We start from the raw sequence: 23,824 nt of genomic DNA on the forward strand, positions 1-23,824 counted from the left end.
TCCTTATCAGTGTCTTTGTTCTACAAAGGTGTCAATCAGCACAAGCAGCAAGCATCTTGCTATCTCATCCCCCACCAACGCTGCTAATGTTTTCCAAGCTCAAGTCTCTTTATTGGAGTGTGAGGTGTCTGAAATTGTATAGGGTAAAAAATATACATTGTTACTTGGAATACATGCATTTCATGTGTGTTCTGTGTCTACAATGATCTAGGAATATGTTGGATGACAGGAAATGTGAGACAAGAAATGCTGAACACCTAAATAAAACAGAAGCTTCTTCCATGTTGTAGTAATAATGATGTGAAGCATATGATATGTGAAGACTTTAGTCCAAATATCAAATAAACGCATGCACTTTTATTCAAGGATATAACCAAAGACATAAAAATCATTCAATTTACATGTTGCTGTCAATGAGTTAAACAACCAAGCTCAAATATCAATCAACAGAACATTGACATGTCTTCCTGGATGGTGCAGAGGTAAGAACTGCTGCTTTAAAACCAAAAGGTTGTGGGTTCGAATTCGGGTGTTTCATTTTGAGCAGTGCAGCAGCTTTTATTATTATTACTATAATATAACATATTTGATTTGAGTCTGTAACACCAGGGGCCTCATGTATAAACAGTGCGTACACACGAAAATGTTGCGCAAGAACGTTTCCATGTTCAAATTGCGATGCATAAAACCTGATCAAAGTCACGCACATTTCCACTGTAGCTCATACCCTGTCGCACGCAAGTTCTCTGCTTGGTTTTGCAGACTGGCGCCACCCAGCGTCAAAACAGTGCTACTGTTCCAGTGTGGTTATCCTTTCTTTTTTAGATCCACATCCCTGACGCGGCTTTATAAACACACCGAAATTAACCGCATACTGTTAATTAGTTTATTGCATCCGATTGTAATTAACCTGTAACAATATAATGGTCCACAGAATGGTAAAACTATTCCAAATACCATAACTGCTGTGGCGATTGGCTGGGGGTAGTACCCAGCTGGGATGCCCAGGAGGAGGGCTTACGCCTCCTCCAGACCACGAGGGGGCGACCGCCCTGGTAGCTTTGGGGGCCATGGGAACCGAGCTTGGAAGCTCAACCCTATAGGGGCCTATGGTCACCGCCAGGGGGTGCCCCAATGCCTGAGGAGCCCCGGCCTTCAGCACTTCCACCACACCCGGAAGTGCTGGGGGGAAGACGACCAGGGACACCCGGAGTGTTTCCGGGTGTGCAGCCTGTACTTCTGCCACACTGGGGAGTGCCGGCAGAAGATTATCGGGAGGCACCTGGAGCACATCCGGGTAGGGATAAAAGGGGCTGCCTCCCTCCATTCGTTGACTGGAGTTGGGTGGAAGAGGACAGAGTCTTGGAGGAGAGGAGTGGAGGAGGCGAAGAGAGGCATTGTGAGTGAGAGGGGCTGGACTGAGGGTGATTGGTGCCCTGGGTGCACTGGGTTGTGCACTTCCTGTAAATATTGTAAATAAACGTGTGTTGAGTGTTAAAATCATGTCTACCTGTCTGTGTCCAGGCTCTTCCCCACACTGCTTTAGTGTTATTACTCTCACTGCACCTCAGATCTCACATCGGATCATCTTTTTCCATATTATTCTCACTGCACCACTCAGAGTATTTATATCATTGTATCCGAGTGTGATACACAGCCTGGACAGCAGCTGATAGGAAAGAGAATTACCGGTATACAGCATCAAACACACGCTGTCTCAGCCATGGTTTATTGAACTGCTCTCATATGACAAACGCTTCAGAGCCTTTCCTGTACTGACCTCGCAGTTCAGAAACAGTTTCAACCCAAGAACTCTAAACACACTCAATCAGTCCATCAAGTGCTCCTTGTAGAACTATTTGTACTGATTAGTACAATCACCTCACTGTAAACTTGCACTACAGTTATAATATTGCACAACCTGAGCCACTTTATATGTATATGAATGAAATCATTTTTAAGATGAAATGCAGCAAAATACAGTGGGTACGGAAAGTATTCAGACCCCCTTCAATTTTTCACTCTGTTATATTGCAGCCATTTGCTAAAATCATTTTAATTAATTTTTTTCCTCATTAATGTACACAAAGCACCCCATATTGACAGACAAAAAAAAAGAATTTTTGAAATTGTTGCAGATTTATTAAAAAAGGAAAACTGAAATATCACATGGTCCTAAGTATTCAGACCCTTTGCTCAGTATTTAGTAGAAGCACCCTTTTGAGCTAATACAGCCATGAGTCTTCTTGGGAAAGATGCAACATGTTTTTCACACCTGGATTTGGGGATCCTCTGCCATTCCTCCTTGCAGATCCACTCCAGTTCTGTCAGGTTGGATGGTAAACGTTAGTGGACAGCCATTTTTAGGTCTCTCCAGAGATGCTCAATTGGGTTTAAGTTAGGGCTCTGGCTGGGGCATTCAAGAACAGTCACCGAGTTGTTGTGAAGCCACTCCATTATTTTAGCTGTGTGCTTAGGGTCATTGTCTTGTTGGAAAGTAAACCTTCAGCCCAGTCTGAGGTCCTTAGCACTCTGGAGAAGGTTTTTGTCCAGGATATCCCTGTACTTGGCCGAATTCATCTTTCCCTCGATTGCAACCAGTCGTCCTGTCCCTGCAGCTGAAAAACACCCCCACAGCATGATGCTGCCATCGCCATGCTTCACTGTGGGGACTGTATTGGACAAGTGATGAGCAGTGCCTGGTTGTGTTCTTTTTTTATTTCGGGCACTGCGCGACTTTGTGAACATGAGCTTTCGAGTTTCTCCAACACGCTATGTCACTCGATCAACTTGCTTTTGTTGTTTATACCACTGTTTAAACCAACAAATAGTACGTTTTTCTTTGCCTCCACTTGGTATTTGCTGAAATTCTTCTGTTTTCCCTTTTGCTTTTGCCATTGCCTTTATACAGAAGGCTGAGCTTAAGGGCTATTTATATTGATTTGCATATTCAAAGAGGCATAATTATGGGAGGAGTTGGGACGGGACAGCAGGCGCGTGCACATGCATTACTTTTCACACTGACCAGGATTTATGTAGCGGAAGAACGTGGAAGTTGGCGTACGCACAGATTTATGCATCTGGATTTTTTTGTGCGTAAGCACATTTCCCTTTTTGCCCATACGCCATGTTATAGTGTGAATTCTACGCATGGCATTATACATGAGGCCCCTGGTGTAAATTTTTGCTCTCTGTAAAAAATATTGCTGAATGGATGTAAGCAGACACAAAAACGCTTGATATCTGGGTGTCACTTGAATTTTTTGTTATTCAGTTTTACTCTTGAAAAAGCACACTTGTTCCATTATACCTTTGCAAAAGTGTTTTGTATATTCCAGTAAGAACCAGATGCTAAAGCCAGCTCGGCTCTGGCGCTTTTGCATGACACCATCAGCAGTAAACAGAACAAGTATCCTGAGGCTGTTCACATAATTTCTGGGGACTTTAATCATGCAGATCTGAAAGCAGTTCTCCCCAAATTCCATTAACATATAAAGGGTGCAACCATCGGAATAAAAACACTGGACAAGCTGTACACATCAGACAGGCCTATAGGGCTAAACCCCTAGCACAACTTTGCCAGTCTGATCATACATCCCTGCTTCTGATCCCTTCATATTCCACCCTGAGGAAACAAGCCCCCACTATAATCAGGACTGTTACCATATGGCCCGAGGATGCCTCCCAACAGTTGCAGGACTGCTTCCAGAGAACCGACTGGGAGGTTTTCAATCACCAAGACTTGAAGAACCACACTATGGCAGTCCTGGATTACATCAGGTTCTGCAAAGACAACGCTACCAGGGACAGACGCATAAGGATTTATCCCAACAGGAAGCCCTGGATGATGAGGGAGATCCAGAGTCTGCTGAAAGCCAGGAATACTGCTTTCAGGTCTGGGGATGGGGCACTTTACAGTGTAGCCAGAGCAAACCTGAAGAGAAGCATCAGAGGGGCCAAGGCAGCGTACAGAAGGAGGATAGAGAACCATCTGAGGAGCAACAACACCAGGCATCACCAGCTACAAATCCAGCAACTCCTCGGACGCTGAGGGAGACGTTTCTCTGGCAGAGGAGCTGAATATCTTCTTTGCCCGCTTTGAAGCAACAACAATAGCAGCTCTATCACAGCTGCCTGTTCACAACAGCAACATACTTATGGTGGAAGAGTGTGAGGTGAGGCGGGTGATGAGGAAGGTGAACCCCTAGAAAGGCTGCAGGGCCCGATGGTGTGGCTGGATAGATGCTGAAAGACTGTGCGGATCAACTGGCTGGAATCTTCACTAGGATTTTCAACCAGTCCCTGTCCCAGGCCACTGTCCCATCCTGCCTCAAGTCCTCCATCATTGTTCCGCTGCCGAAAAAATGCATCACGAACATTCTGAATGAATTCCGCCCAGTGGCACTCACATCTGTCATCATGAAGTTCTCCGAGAAACTGGTGCAGAGTCATATCATCACCTGCCTGACAAAAGACCTGGACCCATTTTAATTCTGGGACTTCAATCACTACCCTGCAGTTGGATACTGGACTTCCTGTCTGGTCGCTCCCAGAGGGTCAGGCTGGGTCCCCACACCTCCACTGCTGTCAGCCTCAACACCGGGACACCACAGGGTTGTGTGCTCAGCGCCGCTCCTCTACACCCTCTACACATATGACTGTGTCACCATTCATCATACCAACAAGATCATAAAGTTCGCAGATGACACAACGGTGGTCGGACTCATCTCGTGGAAGGAGGGTGAGCTGGCATATAGGGACGAGGTGGAGCAGCTGTCAGAGTGGTGCAGTGTCAATAACCTGCTCCTCAACACCACAAAAATGAAGAAGCTTATTATTAACTTCAGAAAAAACAAAACTGACATCCAGACACTCATCATTGGCGAGGCCTGTGTGGAGAGGGTTCTGGTGTTCAGGACCTCTACACTAGACCATTCACACTGAAATTGTCAACAAGTTAATAGCCTATTTATCCTTGAATCTAGTGTCAAACATTACCAAAATGGAGACATCTTCAAGTCTCTGGTCAGGTAAGCAATTCCACCTCAGAACAAGAGTGGGTTTGCTAGATAACACAAATATCTTTTCCATCTGCATTTCAGATGGATGCAGGAGAAGTGATGGCACTTTCAGTTCATTCCGGCTTATCATTTTAAATCATTCACTCAATAAGCAAAATGTCAATAACCTTTTAACAGTGATATGGCTCTGTAATCGAGTGTTTAACTACTATGCAAGAGTGAATGCATGCTTTCAAGCAAGTTTCCACTCAAAATAATAAAAATCAGATTTCAAATCTTCAAATATTTTTTCAACTAGGAAAGCTAGCAAGTTAGTCATATTCCAGGATTAGCTACACTAGAGAAACAACTATTTATAGCAATCTATTTTTTATAAACTGGAGGTGATGTTTATATATGCCAAAGCTAAAATTCTTGTTTACTTGCCATACAAAGATAACGATCTATACTAATAAAAGGCAAAGCCCTCACTGACTCACTTACTCACTCACTGACTGACTCATCACTAATTCTCCAACTTCCCGTGTAGGTAGAAGGCTGAAATTTGGCAGGCTCATTCCTAACAGCTTACTTTCAAAGGTTGGGCAGGTTTCGTTTCAAAATTCTACGCATAATGGTCATAACTAGAAGCTATTTTTCTCCATTTACTGTAATGGAGTTGAGCTCGAAAGTCGTGGGGGCGGAGTTTCGTGTGACATCATCATGCCTCTCACGTAATCACGCATTACGTAGAAAACCAGGAAGAGCTACAAAAAGAGCTGAAGAAAACATGCATTATATAATTAAGAAGGCAGCGAAACAATTAGAAGCGAGCGAGTGACATATAAAACCATATTCAACGGCTCACGTGAACTGACGCAGTGCGCAGACAAAAAGCAGTTTCAAAGAGTGCTGAACAAAAACTGAATTACACTGCTACACTCAAATAGACAAACCACAAGCCGTGGCGCAATAGTAGAGGCTTCGCCTCTAGCGCCAGCTTCCAAGGTTTGATTCCCGAGAGGGGATGCACTGAGTATGTACGCGCACTTCCCGATACATTTTAGCCTCGCATCCCCTTGGTTTGAGAAGTATGAAAAAATAGACAGATCACCAATTGAAGCTTTATGAATAATGGATACTTTATTCGCGATCAATGATTGTTTTGGTAAAGCCATACTCAGTGTATTCATTAGATTAACGGTAAAAAAGTAAGAGCGAGGGGAGGATGACTTATTGAGGCGCGCAGGCAAAACCACAATAGCACGCGGGCTCGATGTACTGTAGTGCGCGTCAACTCGATCTGATTTGTGCGATCACATTTGAAAAAAATATATCCTTTCAAGTTCTATTTAGTCCATATGTGTCAAACTCAAGGCCCGCAGGCCACATCCGGCCCGGCGTGTAATTATATCCGGCCCACGAGATCATTTTATATACTGTATTATTGTTATTAATGGCCCGGGGATATGAAGCGCTGGTAACGCAATAAACTACAGATCCCATAATGCAGCGCTTCAGCTGCCTTGCTGAACACTTACCGTGTTAATCAAGTCTAGCTTATGATGCTGCAAGTTATTGCGAAGCTAGCCCACACGATGCCGAAGAGAAAAGGTGATTCTGAACATAGAGCCTTTAAAAACCGATGGGAGGCTGTGTATATGTTTACTGACATTGCCGGTAAACCCGTGTGTCTTATTTGTGGAGCTAATGTGGCTGTAATTACAGAATTTAATCTAAGACGGTACTATGAGACAAAACATCAAGATAACCTGAAAGACCTGAATGCAATGCACAAGAAACAGAAAGCAGAAGAGTTAAAGAAGAATCTGACACTTCAGCAGACGTTTTTACCCGTGCAAAACACAAAGTGATTTCAAGTGAAGCTACTTTTATGGGAGACACAAATGCACCAGTGCAACTTGCCCCACTTTCCCTGTTGCCAAGTAATGTTGAACCAAGTTGGCACAATGGTGTTCCCAAATACACACTTTGCTGATAAACTGAGCGCACTGCGCACTGAGTTCGCAAGGCGCTTTGGTGACTTTGAAGAACAAAAAAAGAATTTTGAGTTGTTTCGCACCCATTTGCTGTCGATGTAGAAACTGCACCTGCGCAGATTCAGATGGAGGTGATTGAGCTGCAGTGTAATGGCACACTGAAGGCAAAGTACGATACTGCAGGGCCCGCACAGTTTATTCACTCCATTCCCGCAAAAATGCTCCAGCTCCATCTACATGCGGCTCGAACCTTGTGCATGTTTGGTACCACATATCTGTGTGAGAAGCTCTTCTCAGTCATGAAGACTAACAAAACAGCACACAGGAGTCGCCTCACTGATGAGCACCTGCAGTCCATCCTGAGAATCTCCACAACACAGAACCTCACACCAAATATAAACGAACTTGTTGCCAAAAAAAGATGCCAGGCGCCCAGCTCTGATAAAATGACATATGAGCAAAGACAACTGAATGATTTGATTTGTTATTGCTGAAAAGAACAAATTTTATTTATATTTCCAGGTTTTGTTATGTACCATGTTCATATTTGAATTTGTATAATTTTAACAGGATATATTTTTATGGAGAGCAAAATCTTTTGGGATATTTAAAATTTAAGTTTATTTGAAAGAAAGAAATTTGAATGTTCTTTTAACGTTTACTTTATTTCTAACTTGTATAATTTAGACAGGATATATTTTTATTGAGAGCAAAATATTATAACTTATTTAAGGTTTGAGTTGATTTATTCCGGAATAATATTCTGTCAACTAAATAAAAATTCCTTCTATTTAAAATTTAAATAGAACTTGAACATATACGATAGTTGTGTGTGTGTGTATATATATATATATATATATATATATATATATATATATATGACAGCAACACTCATGACAATGACAAATCAATTACATTGTCAATCATGTTACGTTAGTATTAAAATGTTTCTTTTTCTTTTTACTTCTCCGCTGCCAAGCGTGGATATTTTGCTATATATATATATATATATAATATAGATATAGATATATAGATAGATATGACAACACTCATATCAATGACAAAACAATTACATTAACAATCAAGTTATGATATTTTTTAAATTTTTCCTTTTCTTTTTCATAACTTCTTTAACACACTACTTCTCCGCTGCGAAGCGCGGGTATTCTAGTAGTTTGTAATATAACTGTTCCCCTGCCCCCATTTTCTAGTCTAAACATTGACTGATGCTAGTGGAAGTAACTTTATCTACTTTGCAAATCCCCAATGGCTATAATTTTCAAACTACTTAACTGGATCTTCCAAAAGGAACAAACGGCAGGTTTGAGCACCTCACTATTGTTGTGACTCTCTGGCAACTAGCAAAATATCTGTGTCTGACAGCCACTTATGGCCAAAGAATTGACAGTATAGATCTTTGGAAAGTGAAGTGGCTTTACTATTGGCTCTTGATTGTTGAATGGGAAATTTGAGTGACAGCTGAAAATTTCTAAAGAAATCCACAGAATGAGCCAGCTGACAGTAAGGATTTGACGCTTGTTCTTAATGGTAAAAGAGACTTTGCCAAGCTAAAAAAATAAATGAAAAAATATAATAGTAGCAGTAGTTGTTTTATTTTATATACAAATGAGCTCCAGGTAAAAGCATCTTTGCCAAAACATACTCTGAAAAATTAAAATTTTCCAGAAACAAATAACAGAATAAATGTAAAACATTCCCACTCACTTCTGCTTACAGTTTGTGCAGACTATGTGGTGAATATTCCTAGGCAGTGGAGGGAGGCATAATTTACTTAATATTTAAATTTTGCCAGATGATGACGTCATGGGAGATCATTTGATCTGACATCAGTTGTTGTTATATGGGCTCATTGTAAAAGCAGAGGAGTTGCTCACACACACACAAATCAATGTTCTTGTCTAATCTTAGTTACAGTCAAAGTTTAATAAATATACTGGCAGTTATACATGCTCACACATACATTATGAAAAGGACAAGTGTCTTGAAAAAAATAATTTACAAGTAACAGCTTTGTTTCATTTTTTATTTTCCTTTTATAAATCACATTTCTAGACATTTTCTTATTTTTATTTTTGTGTTATTTAAAAAAATTTACCCTGTTAACAATTGCTTTCCTTTGTGTTAATGAGAAAAACACCAATTGGACTCACCAGACTATTTTCTTTACATAAAGGAAATGGACAATGTTTGTTCTGGACATCCACTTACCTGGGACTGTCAAGTATGTACAAGACCAATGACAGAAATTTAGAAAGGTGGTAACATTAGCAGTAATACTCTTAGTCATGACATGTTAATATCTCAGATTCTTTCCCTGGGATCTTCTAGGTTTTATGTTTGAAAGAGGCTTCCGTTTCTCATCATCTAAATTGGATTTTAATTGGTTTTAATTGTTTTGGTCAACTGCACGTTTTCTACCATTACGATATTTGAAAATGTAAATAGCCAAGGCAATACATGTTTAAACTTACTATAGTAACTAATACTTATATACTGTACATCACTAAAGGCAAATATTTTACAACTTTCAAAATGAGAAAACATACTCATGAATACAATTAATCTGAATAACTGTAAACTTTTTTTAAATATTGTATGCCAGACAGGCAAGACTTACAGAAGAAAGTGCACCCTGTACGGCCATTGCTGCTTTAGCTCCCTCTGTTATTGGTGGAGAGTGCCTCTGAAGTTTAGTGGTGCAGTTTTCAGATGGTGTTCCAGCAACAGTCACAGTTTTTATTGTTGATGAGGTAACAGCTGAAACGGTAGTTCCCAATACCTGCTAAAACAAACAGAGAGAGCGGCCAAATAAGCCACTGCATATAATGATAATAATAATACATTTTATTTATATAGCACCTTTCTATATATACACAAATGCTTTCACAGCTCTAAAAGCTGCAAAGTATATAATGGGCTAATGAATATGGATCTGTGTAAAACAAACTATCACTAATGTTGTGAAATAAAGGCACATTATTAATCAATTACAGGCAGTTATATTAATATATTATGATTAACTGAACTATAAGTAAAACATAACTATCTTGCTCTGAATGGGGTAACTTCAGCAGACTGAAGCTCAACTAAAAGCAACATGACAATGACCCTAACCATACCAATAAATCCACCAAGGAATGACTGAAAGGAAAGAAGTGAAGTGTTTTTGAACGGCCTAGTCAAAGCCCAAAATCTTAATTTCAATGTGATGCTGTGGGGGATTTCAAATAGGCTGTGCACAGAATACCCCTCCAACAGCTGAAAGAAATCTGTAAGGAAGAGTGAGATCAACTTTCTACCAATCGATGTCCGAGACTGGTAGACAGTTATGGGAAATGTCTATTTGGGGCTGTTTCTGCAAAACTGGGTAATACCAGCTATCATAGCCAAGGGTGTACTTAAATTTTCCACAGACAGAAATTACATATCTGTTGATTTGTCAATGAATAAATTAATGCAAAGTCAAATTTTCACTTCTTTTCAGTTACATCACTTTAATGTAAAGATATTGTTTAAATTACAGTGTTCTCCCTAGCGTACATACAGTGCATCAGGAAAGTATTCACAGCGCATTACTTTATCCAGATTTTGTTATGTTACAGCCTTATTCCAAAATGGATTAAATTCATTTTTTCCTCAGAATTCTACACACAACACCCCATAATCACCATGTCAAAAAAGTTTACTTGAGGTTTTTGCAAATTTATTAAAAATAAAAAAACCTGAGAAATCACATGTAAATAAGTATAGTTTGTCATGAAGCTCAAAATTGAACTCAGGTGCACAGCCATTTTAAGATCTCTCCAGAGATGTTCAATCGGATTCAAGTCTGGGCTCTGGCTGGGCCACTCAAGGACATTCACAGAGGTGTCCTGAAACCACTCCTTTGATATCTTGGCTGTGTGGTTAGGGTCGTTGTCCTGCTGAAATATGAACTGTTGCCCCAGTGTGAGGTCAAAAGCGCTCTGGAGCAGGTTTTCATCCAGGATGTCTCTGTACATTGCTGCACTCATCTTTCCCTTTATCCTGACTAGTCTTCAAGTTCCTGCCGTTGAAAAACATCCCCACAGCATGATGCTGCCACCACCATGATTCACTGTAGGGATGGTATTGGCCTGATGATGAGCGGTGTCTGGTTTCCATGACATTCACACCAAAGAGTTCAATCTTTGTCTCATCAGACCAGAGAATTTTGTTTCTCATGGTCTGAGAGTCCTTCAGGTGCCTTTTGGCAAACTCCAGGTGGGCTGTCATGTGCCTTTTACTAAGGAGTGGCTTCCGTCTGGCCACTCTACCATACAGGCCTGATTGATGGATTGCTGCAGAGATGGTTGTCCTTCTGGAAGGTTCTCCTCTCTCCACAGAGGACCTCTGGAGCTTTGACAGAGTGACCAATCGGGTTCTTGGTCACCTCCCTGACTAAGGCCCTTCTCCCCCGATCGCTCAGTTTAGATGGCCGGCCAGTTCTAGGAAGAGTCCTGGTGGTTTTGAACTTCTTCCACTTATGGATGATGGAGGCCACTGTGCTCAGTGGGACCTTCAAAGCAGCAGAAATTTTTCTGTAACCTTCCCCAGATTTGTGCCTCGAGACAGTCCTGTCTTGGAGGTCTACAGACAATTCCTTTGACTTCATGCTTGGTTTGTGCTCTGACATGAACTGTCAACTGTGGGACCTTATATAGACAGGTGTGTGTGCCTTTCCAAATCATGTCCAATCAACTGAATTTACCACTTATGCCATTATACCATTATGCTTCTGTAGTTTTGTTAAAGTGACCCATTTGCCATTCCTTTTCTGTTCATATCTTGCCCTGCTGTAGCGCAAGTGTGCACTGAATATCCAACAGGCTCTCACTTTCCCACTAAAAAGTCTTATTCATAGGTACTTTTAATTTTTTCCAAACATTTTACCAACATGAGCAAAAAAAGTGTTCAGAAAACAACACTGCTCAGTTATTTCAGAAAAGAGACACCACAAACTAATGAAGGTGCGGCGTCAACTCCCGATGTGGCAATTTCAGACAAAGACATTGCAGAGGCTGCTCCATCAGGGTAAATCTCTTCAGCACACACTCTGCCAATTAATAAATCTAACCACCGATTATCTGGCATAAACAAACAATAGTTTAAAGATTTGAATTGGCTAATGGTCAAAGAAAATGGTATGTGGTACTCATTGTGCATGAAATATCCAAACAAACACCCCCCAAGGAGGGAGTTACCTTGGGTAAATGTGCCATGCACAAGAATTTGAAAAGAAAGCTTGCTGGACCATGAAAAAAGTAAACACGCACATTGAGTCTTCTGCTGACCTTTTAGGAAAGCGTGTACTAGAGAAAACTGGAATTGGTCAAATTGAAAGATCTGTATCTGTGTTAAATAACTTACAGAGAGATGCCGTTGTGGGAGCTTTAAGATCCACGTATTGGTTGGCAAAAAAATGAGTTACCACATACAATGTTGTTTGAAAAGCTGTTGGAACATTGTAAAGAAATGGGTTGTTCCTTTTTACAACATCTCAATGTTGGTAAAATGCACATTACACCTCTGAAAGAAAAATGCGAGAGCTGCTGGATGTCTTAGCATCAGAAATAAAGTCTAACATACTGAAAAATATACACTCTAAAAATTGTTTCAGTATTCTGTGTGATGAAAACACAGACATCTCAGTTGTAAAAATTAATTATTTACATTAAATATGTTTGCCAAGTCACTAAAGAGGTCCGAATTAGTTTTGTATCAACCCGCAATATGATTGATGGCATATACGAGACTGTAACCAACACACTGAGTGAGACTATGGACACTCTATGCTTGAAAACTGCTAATCTGGTTGGACTAGGGTCAGAGAAAGCGGCTGTTATGATTGGGAAACAGAAAGGTGTGGCAAAACTGCTTAAAGATAAAACATCTAGACTCTTGGTCAACTGCCAAGTTTCCAAGCGGCAGCTGCTGTACCTTTTTTAACAAAACTGAATGGCATCTTAAGGCAGCTGTTCTATTTCTTCCAAACTTCTTCAGTTAAGATGGATGGTTTAACAGAAATTCAAAATATTTTGAATATTCCCCAGATTAAACTGAAAATGACTCTAGGTGGCTGTCTCATGGCTTTGCAGTACTGTCACTACAACAGTGTATGAGGAGTGTCATAGCTGCGCTGGAAAGAGAGGCCACTGAACGAAATGACATCACAGCTGAAGGATTAAGCAGATGTATTAAAACGTACAATTTTGTTTCATCTCTGATGATTCTTCCAGACATATTACCTTTGTTGTCCAACTTATCTATGGCTTGGAAAAGGCAAGATGTCAATCTTACCGAAAATTGGGTCAATTTTGCTCACCACAAAATTGTCTATCATGGAGTTGAAAGACACCCCTGGGAGATATATTCAAAGCCTTCATCATTGTCAGGTAGACGAATGGTCAGAGCTGCGTATTGTTTATATACAGAGTGATGTAATGTCATTCAAAACTGCAATATATGATAAATACCTAGAGACAGTTGTCAAGCACCTAGATGCAAGATTCCCTGACATGTCAATTATTTCCAGCTTTTCAAAAGTTTTCATTGCAGAAACTCACGATTCAAGCGAGTCTGCTGAAATTATTTTCGAGTCAGTCATACAAAGACTTCAGTCCAAAACAGATTTTACTACAAATGGCAACATCAGAGCTCAAAGAGTCGTTTCCAAATATAACCAAACTAGCTCATGTTGGGCTAGTGATCCCAGTGAGCACATCTGAATGTTAAAGGGGTTTTTCTGCCCTTAAAAGACATGTTTGAGAAATCACATGAATCAAAGCACTCTAAATAATCTCATGCTGATCTCCTTGGAGGGCTCGGATCCTGGGGACTTTGATTATGCGAAAGCTGCAGACAACTGGGCCTCTAGGAAGAAAAGAAGAATAAGTATTTAACTGAAGTCACCTTCTGCATATGCAAGTTGGCTTTGAAGAATATTTTTTAATTTTTCTTCATTAGGTTTCCCATACTTTTTCTCATTGTTTTCACTTTTCTTCCAGACAGCGACCATACTTGTGCCTCTTGGTTTATGTCATAACAATTGTTATTTAAACTTTTTGTTAGGGTTGCAAGATCATGAATTGGATACTTCTTAAATTTAATAAAAAATATTCTGGCACAAGTATCAAACCTTAAAAAAGGAAGTCATATTGAGCATTGGAAAATAATTAATAATAATTAACTAATAAAAATGTAATTTAATCACTAACGCGAACGGAGATAAAATCATCGAACACAAAAATATAATGTACACTTTTAGAGACTACTATAAATCCCTATATACTACTGAGTTTAAAGAAGACAATATACAATCTAATGCATTTCTGGATACATTACAGATACCACAAATTGACGCTTTTAGTGTGGAGGAACTCGATAAACCTCTGGCATTATCAGAATTACTGGATGCTATAAAGTCACTCCAAGGTGGAAAAGCAGCAGGCCCTGACGGCTACCCTGCAGAGTTTTACAAGAAATTCTCCGCTCAGCTAGCTTCCCCTCCTATTAGCAACATTTACAGAAGCCAGAGATAACCAATCTCTTCCACAAACCTTTAAGCCAAGCATTAATCACTGTCTTTCCAAAACAAAATAAGGACTTATTACAATGTGCATCATACAGACCAATTTCACTTCTGAATAACGACGTTAAAATACTCTCTAAAATCATAGCTAGAAGGATGGAGAAAGTGCTCCCTCGGTAATATCACAAGACCAAACTGGATTTATTAGGGGCCGACACTTATCTTCAAATCTTCGACACCTGTTTAATGTAATATACTCACCAACTAAATCAAACACCCCAGAAATATTATTATCATTGGATGCAGAAAAAGCATTCGACATGATTGAATGGAAATACCTTTTACTATTTTGAGAAGTTTGGGTTTGGCCCAACATTTGTGCATGGATTAAATTACTGTATACTAACCCAGAAGCTTCAGTTTGCATCAATAACATTTGCTCAGACTACTTTAAACTAGAACGTGGCACAAGACAAGGATGCCCTTTGTCACCGCTGCTGTTTGCAATTGCCATTGAACCACTGGCAATACATTGTCGAAATACTGATCAGATAAAGGGGATTAGCAGAGAAGGACTGGAACAGAAAATCTCATTATATGCAGATGACATGGTACTGTATATTCGGACCCAGAAAATTCTGTGCCTGCAGTCTTAGCAGCACTCACAGAATTTCAAAAGCTCTCTGGTCTCAGAATTAATCTGAATAAAAGTGTACTCTTTCCGTGAATTCTCAAGCATATAATATTAGATTAGACACCCTACCTTTTATCATTGCAGAACAGTTTAAATACCTAGGGGTAAACATCACAAGTAAACATAAAGCTCTATATCAACAAAATTTCGTGCCTGCATGGAAAAAATTAAACAAGACTTGCATAGATGGTCAACCCTTCATCTCACACTAGCTGGAAGAATTAACACTGTTAAGATGAATATTCTTCCTAAGCTCCTTTTTATTTCAAAACATCCCAATATACATTAATAAATCGTTCTTTAAGCAATTAGATTCAACAATAACCTCATTTATTTGGAATTCAAAACATCCACGCATCAAAAGAGCGACCCTACAAAGACAAAAGGCAGAAGGCGGCATGGCTCTACCTAACTTCCAGTTTTATTACTGGGCAGCAAATATACAGGCGATAAGAACCTGGACACAAATAGAAGAACATACACAGGCATGGACCGCAATAGAAGTAAAATCCTGCAGTACTTCTTTGTATTCCTGCTCTGCTCCAATAAACACACGTTATCGGCAATACACTAATAACCCAATTGTGCTCCACTCACTTAGAATCTGGAACCAATGTAGAAAGCATTTTAAGACGGAGAAGCTTCTATCTGTGGCACCCTGCAAGAGAACCACCTCTTTCAACCTTCACAAACATATGCAGTTTTAATATCTGGAAAAATTTGGAATTAACTTGCTTAGAGATCTTTATATAGACAACGTCTTTGCATCCTATGAACAATTACATTCCAAATTTAACATTCCAGCTACACATTTCTTTCACTATCTTCAAATCAGGAACTTTGTTAAACAGAACCTTCCAGATTTTCCTCATCTTGCACCCTCATCCACGCTGGAAAAATATTGCTCAATTTGGAGGATTAGACTCCATCTCTACAATATATAAAATCATTTTACAATCCCTTCCTTTCAAAGATCCAAGAGGACACTGGGAAAAGACCTCTCAATTAATATATCAGAAAAGGAGTGGAAAGTAGCAATGCAGAGAATTCACTCAGCTCCATATGCAAAGCATACAATTATACAACTCAAAATTATATATCGAGCACATCTGTCTCGACTAAAACTCTCCAAAATGTTTCCAGGGCATGATCCAACCTGCGAACGTTGCAACCAAGCCCCAGCCTCACTGGGTCACATGTTCTGGGCCTGCACCAAATTAACATTATTCTGGACAAAAATTTTAAATTACCTCTCAGACAGCCTTGGACTCACAATCCCTCCTAACTCATTAACAGCTGTGTTTGGGGTTCTTCCAGAGGGCTTAAAGTGGAGAAGACAAACAAATTGTGATTGCATTCACTACACTGTTGGCACGCAGACTTATTCTGATAAACTGGAAGAACCCAAACTCTCCTCTTTAAGTCAGTGGGAAACTGATGTGTTATATTATTTGAAATTGGAAAAATCAAATACTCAGTTAGAGGATCTGTACAGACTTTTTTCAAAACATGGCAGGATCTAATCAGTAATATTTTAAAATAAGTTTATAAAGCACAGAGAATTTATTAATTTGGGTATTTTTACAAGCCTTAAATTTTACACCATTTGGCTTGCTCTCTCTCTCAGGGTGGGGATCGATCTGTTCTTAACATAATTCTTTTTTTTTGTAAAAACTTGACTGCTATGTATTGATTGTAATAAAATTAATAAATAAAAAAAAAAAAAAAATTTTCCTCTCCACCAAATTTCCCTGTCCCGCCCCACCCGGCTACTTTTTCATGCTACCCGGCTGGAAAAAATTTCTGGGGAGAACACTGAAATAGATACAATTTACTTTAAAAAAGAAAAAATGCTTCATGGGCTGTACTTCCTTTTTCATGACTGTACTACTTGTGTACTTACTCCAATCCTAGTCCTTGCTGTCACAACAATAATAAGTATACCATATATACTCCCGTATAAGTTCTCCCGTGGATAAGTTGGGACTTGATTTTACCAGATAATTTCCAGTATTTTATAATGTCGACCATATAAGTCGAATGCGGAAAACTCACTCTGTTGGTCCAAGAGATTATGATATGCTAACGCCCACCTGAGAGAGTAACCACGGAGCACACTGCCTTTTTTCTATGTATTGTGCCTATGTGACAACACGGTAATACATGAACTATTCCTAAGCGACATTTGCACTGTTTTGTGTATCTCACATCCTCATACACCTTTATAGTAAAAGCATCCATTATCTACGATGGAGCATTCGATTAGAAGAAAATATGAAGCTGGTTTTAAATTAAAAGTCGTTGAAATGGAGAAATTGTTAACTGCGCTGCTGCAACAAAATTCAATGTGTCTGAGAAACTGGTGTGAGATTGGAGGAAGCAAGATGTAAAAAATTAAGTGTCGTATTTCTGAATGGGCGTACAAGTCGGGGTCTGATTTTGTGATCGATTTTTCAGGTTTCAAGATCCAACTTATACGCGAGTATATACGATATCCCCAAATACCTGTTGGTGTTGGATTATTTAAAAATTGTTTTATAAATCCTTGGTTAAAAAGATCAGTCTTGATAGATAACCTGAATGATTTTTACCCAATTTCTCACTTATTTCTAAATAAAGTATTTAATTTAAGGGAATATTAGGAAATCACAACTCACCTATTACTTAACAGAGCTAGAATTTGGCACCATTTTGTATAGCCGGAAATGACAGTAGTATTTCAAGACTAGAATATGCTACTAAATGGGTTACTGGACACATGGAATTAATTATTCTAGTAATAATCATTAGGATAACTCATTTACAATAAAATACCTTTATGTAAACATTGTAACTGTAACAGGTTACACAATTTATTAAGGAAGACCAAAATTTCATTTTAACTTATTACCAAACTCACTTAATCCAATGGGGAGTCACATGGGCGCAAGCATATTGGGAACAAGGCAGTAAATGGTTCTTTCAGAGGGCTCCACATTGATGTATATATACACAAATTAACATACAGATTTGAGAGCTGCAATCCATGGCTTTGAAATTGCACATGAATTCAGAAGATTCTTTCAGATCTGGCACCCAGCTAACTTGTTTGCTTGCAATACAATTTTTGGATATAATGAGATGTCATATTTCATTCATTACTATAGATCTGAGGACACCAAAAATATACTTAAATCTCCTCTGAACTTGACAAATAATCAAGTTACAAGAGCCGGAGTCATATTACATGACTTCTATTTGAAGGGGACATCAATTTTGATGATTGCTGATCTTGTTGCCAGTATATACAACTAGCAATCACAGTGTATGATAAGCAGATCATGTCATGATGATATTTGAACACAGTATCACATTTTCAAAATATTACAAGCTTGCCCGTTGTTATGGCAGCCAGTAACATGCTGCCTGACAGAGCTGGTGTTCTCACACATTTTGACACCCTTCAAACAATCCTGTGCTTCCACTGGCACCATTTCATAATTAGCTTACTCACATCCAGTTTATACTTTTATTTCAATCGTAAACTGCTATTTTGTACATTGTTTATTTTAAATTATTTGATGTACTTATTAGATTCTGTTAGCATCTGATGCATTTTTGTTTTCCTGTTGGTTGCTCCATTTCTTCTCTCTGCCATTCATAATTTCTGTTCTTTTGCTGGTTGATGTTTTTTCCATTATGTTTCCATTACCGTAATATGCTAGATTTTCAAGTTGAGGATTATATGTTAACACATCTTCTATTAGAAAATTTTATTGAACAGAAGATATAAACCAAAATACTCTGGGAATTACAACATTTTATAATTGTGATTTTCATATTTGCTGTTATGACAGCTGGTAAATTTGTAGGTGGGAAATGAATAGACTTGTTATCCAAGGTAATAATTTGGTTAAACTATGCATGCAAAATTAGCCATGTTGTGCAGAAGGAGAGACTGAGAGATTTCATAGCATCACTGTTACATATCCTATGGCAGTACTCAAAATAGTTTTGTTATGGTCAGACGATGGCCCCCTCAAATGAAAATACTGCTATTTTTTTAATGCATACAGTATGTGGTACAAATCCTGTCGGATTTTGTCACGCATGTACCAGCAAATCTGGCAGTGATCTTACAGTATGGATGTGTGAAAGTTCTCTCATTTGTGTTGTTCAGCTCTGTGACCTCACAATGGCCCTTGAAAGCATCATAGAGAGCTGGAACAAAATGCTCATCTAAGACCGTGGCAGATTTCTAGGAAAATATTCGGTGACCTAGACCAGCGATGAACAAAGAAAACGGTTTGTCAAATTTCGCAGATTAAGACAAGTATAGCTCTTAAGAAATTACTAGCATCACTAGCATGTCTTCATATTGAAATAAATGTAAATATAGTTCTACTTGTTTTTTTTTTGTAGTCTGGTAAATAATCATTTCTCTTGTGAGTTTTCCTTTTTTTCTGGTACTCTATGTGCCAGTAAGGATGCTATAGCGACCTAATATAGTGGGAAGATGAAGACAGCTCCACAAGAGTATCCTGTAAATTGAATGTAGAATGCCCAAATGGGTCTGGGTGGTCATTTGGTGTTGGGACTTCACTGGCTTATTTTCAGCAGCAGTCTACCAACTACAGTTATTTTCCTGTGCTCCCTGGTCATAGTTTGTATTTAAATTGGACATTAAGACAATCTACTGCTATATAAATAACAGTTTAATTTGTGTTCACTTTAAGCAACAATGTAACTATTAATAATGCAAAGCATTTTGATTTACTTTCATGTATGAAAATGTGCTATATACCGTAAATAAATGTTGTTGTCATTTAGGTGTAGTTCTTGTTTTATTAAAAATTAGGCAGCTCAGTAATCTCCAAACTCCTATGTGATAATGTCCAATTCAGAAAAAGCAGCTAAATCATCAAAGCAGCTTTGCAATGGAGGCTACCATTTTTTCTTCTCTGCTCTCCTCCTATTTGGAAAGTACTTTGTTCACTCTATGCCCACACTCCAGCTCACTTTCTCTCTCTCTCTAGTTTGACAGTTTTGCAACAAAAATTGAAATAAACATTTTAATATGCCAAATTGATTTAATCCTGTCTAACTGTAAATAAATATACACATTAGACTGCATCTTCCTTAATGCCTAGATTTTACTCTATTATATTACAACACTGCCTCTAAAGTTTTAAGCAGGGAAGCACAAATCCAAGAAATAAACAGGCATATAAAACCTTAATTTTTATATGCCACCAAAATCAATTTGGGGAGAAAAAAAAAAAAAGAACTTTTTATGCCTACAAAAAGCATACAGACAGAACTTGTTAGCAGTATGCAGTGGTTGAGTGTGCATGTGTAGAATCTCTTTCTCATAGCTCTCCAATCCATCTTGTGAATGGAAAAGATACTGCAATGAAAAAAATACATGAAGAACACCTTCATTTTCAGCCTGAGTCATGCGCTTTCAACAGCGTACACCTTGACTATACCACGGTAATGGCAAAAATCGCCAACAACAGCACTCTTCAGTTCCCTCTGTATGCTTTTAAAATTGACTTTTAGAACCGGATTTTATCTTTACCCATATAAATGTCTCCTGATGTGGATAGTAACTGGACTTGTACCAGCTCTGGCAACATTCCTTTCTGCGTTCCCAGAGAGTATTAACACTAGAATCCCTAAAGTTCACGATTTTAATTGACCTTGACCTCCTTAAATTTTCCTGACATACACCAAGAAGCTCTCAGTTCCTTATCACTGTGCTAATAGCCTGCTTTTTGTTTGCAAATGTGTGGATTAGTGGAATGCTGCCTGTTAAGTCAGATGAAGGCATCACCCTGCTGCAATCCTCATTCTTGAAGTCTGTGTTGAAGTGTTTATCTGGCAAGGCGTTTGTAAGGAATTATATAGTTAATGAAATACCATGATTTTAAATACATACACTTTGTGTGTTCCGTATCTACTACAATCTGTGCAAATATAGATTGATAGAGGAAATGCAAGGTAAGAAATGCTGAATGCACAGATAAAACAGAAAATATTTTCATATGTTACAAGTAATAACGACATAATGTTGACACGAAGTGTAGGATGTGTGAAGACTGAAGCCCAAATATCCAATAAACACTATCACAAAAGGTGTAATAAAACCGAAGAAAAAGAAATTGCTCAACTGACATGTTGCTGAAGCACAACTATTCATCGATACAAAGTAAAAGACTTTCACATTTGTGTGTTTGAACGTTGCATTTTCATCCAGTTGTCAGAGTGGTAATGCTGTTCCGTCTCAGATCTGTGCAAGTGATGCAATAGAAAAGCTACTGCTTAGCAACCTCAAGCTAACAGGTTCAAATCTCATGTCATCCCCACATTTAACACTTAATAGTGATCTGATATTATTGTTATCATATAATAAAAAACATAGATTTGATTGAAGTCTGTAACATCCTGTGTTAATTTATGGTACTTGCAAAAGATAGCACTGAAGAGATAAAAGCAGACATACAAACAACATTGTGGCGGTTAACTTTTCCTCGCACATAGACATACAGAGCAACATGTCATTTGAATATTTTTTTCCAGTTTTATTTAGCTGTGAGGACTGCAGCAGGGTGATGCCTTAATCTGACTGGATTTGGGGGAGGTGGGGTATAGCAGGGTGCTTTCTGCTAATTCACACATTTGCAAAACAAAAGCATGCTATTAGTACATTGTACTTAACCTTTGTTGCACTCTATCCACAGAGGTAATTAAAGAACTGCACTTTTTTATTTTTTCCCCTAAATTGTTCATTTATAATTAACCCAAAACTGGTACATTAAAGTCAATAACGCTTACACTATTACCTTTTCTTGTGACAATCTTTGAGCTGGAGTAACTGGACAACTGTGGAGAAAATTGGTTTTTACAGCTGTTGAAGGAACTGGCTTTCTGACAATTGAAGCTCCAGTAGCCTTAGAGGAAGTAAATGGAGACAAAATGTATTTAGTACCTTTTTGAAAGGATAAAAAGAAAAAGAAAAAAAAAACAAAAAAAACGCCACAATCCAAAACTTTTCGCCCCATATCAGAATTATGTTAATGAAAATATACTGGGCTTTACATTTTCTTTAAACCAACTATATGCATTGCTAACTACAAAATTGTTTGAAAAAGTGTTTAGAAGTGATCTCACCTGTGGTGCAGGTGTTCTGATTATAGGGGTGCTGGTAGCAACTGCAGGTCTTATAAGTCCCACACCCTGAGCCTGTGCTTGAGCTAATGCTTGCTGCGATACCAACATCAGCTGTCCATTGTCACTTCTGATGAGAACCATTCCTGAATAGCATGAATAACATATACAAAATCATCTCCATGTTCAACATTACAGTTAATATCAAATACAAAAACATTCCTTTAACACATACAATTATTTGCCTACATAAGTACTTCTGATTAAACAAATACTAGTTAGCTTGCTTTAATTATCAGTGAACAACAGTTTACAGCTTGGTTCAATTATTTAAATAAGCAACATTTTCTATTTTATTATTAGAAAATAGCTATAATTGTATTTACACATTTCCTTAAAATCAACCACTTTTTAAATTAAAAAAATACCATGCACATTTAATTTTACATGCACTTTTACTATATTATTATATACCTCAGCCATGCCAGGCAAGCAAAATACAGCGTTAAAATTAAAACAAAGAAACAAACAGTAGTTCTGCAATGTCACAAAAACTTAAAACAACATCAATCATATTTTAGTTTTAAGCCAGAGGTATTTCAACACTAGAAGCTACATTTTCTACAATTTTAATAACATTTTGAAGAAGAAATAATTATGGATTTAAAAATTTCCCTTTATAAATCAAAATAAATTGAGATTATATAGATAGAAAGATATCTGCCTGTGGTGTGCTTTAATTCAACATAGTAACTATACTACCATTCAAAGGTTTGGGGTCACTCAGAAATGTTCATGTTTTTGATTAATATTCAGGGTCGGCAAGGTTGCGCAGTGGTAGTGGTGCTGCCTCACAGTAAGGAGACCTGGGTCCGCTTCCCGGGTCTTCACTGCGTGGAGTTTACATGTTCTCCATGTGTCTGCATGGGTTTCCTCCCACAGTCCAAAGACATGCAGGTGATGTGCATTGGCGATCCTCAATTGTCCCTAGTATGTGCTTGGAGTGTGGGTGTGTATGTGTGCCTTGCAGTGGGCTGGCGCCCTGCCTGGGTTTATTCCTGCCTTGTGCCCTGTACTGGCTGGGATTGGCTCCAGCAGAACCCCCCCCCCCCCGACCTTGTGTCAGGATATATCAGGTTGGACAATGACTGACTTATTGATATTCAAACCTTTTTTTTATCTAGATACCATTAACTTATAGAAGCATAGCCAAGGCATTACTTGCACATCCATTATTGCTTGACATTACTGTTTTTTTAAATTTATTGTTTACATATGGCTACCAAAATATGTAATCTTCAGTTTCTTGGTAGTCTGTCACATGGAATAAACGTTCATTCTGCAAAAACACCAATCATCTAAGATGTTTTTTGAGAAAGCAATTTTTGAAACCAGAACTGAACTTTAGTTT

The 23,824-nt window shown here is 38.6% G+C and overlaps 1 protein-coding gene across 2 annotated transcripts in view; it reads right to left on the reverse strand.

Annotated features, from left to right (window-relative positions):
• Positions 1-23,824, reverse strand: part of taf4b (TAF4B RNA polymerase II, TATA box binding protein (TBP)-associated factor) — a 344,452-nt gene that overhangs the window by 313,203 nt on the left and 7,425 nt on the right. The window contains exons 3-5 of one of the 2 annotated variants that reach the window (XM_039754687.1): positions 22,417-22,559; positions 22,089-22,196; positions 9,639-9,800 (exon numbers count right to left, since the gene is read on the reverse strand). In XM_039754687.1, the coding sequence (XP_039610621.1) occupies positions 9,639-9,800; positions 22,089-22,196; positions 22,417-22,559 (413 nt within the window). Of the gene's footprint in view, positions 1-9,638; positions 9,804-22,088; positions 22,197-22,416; positions 22,560-23,824 lie in introns of both variants that reach the window. The other variant, XM_039754686.1, reaches the window with a different exon arrangement.

The sequence above is a fragment of the Polypterus senegalus genome, chromosome 5 (genome assembly GCF_016835505.1).
Source record: "Polypterus senegalus isolate Bchr_013 chromosome 5, ASM1683550v1, whole genome shotgun sequence".
NCBI classification, from domain to species: domain Eukaryota; kingdom Metazoa; phylum Chordata; class Cladistia; order Polypteriformes; family Polypteridae; genus Polypterus; species Polypterus senegalus.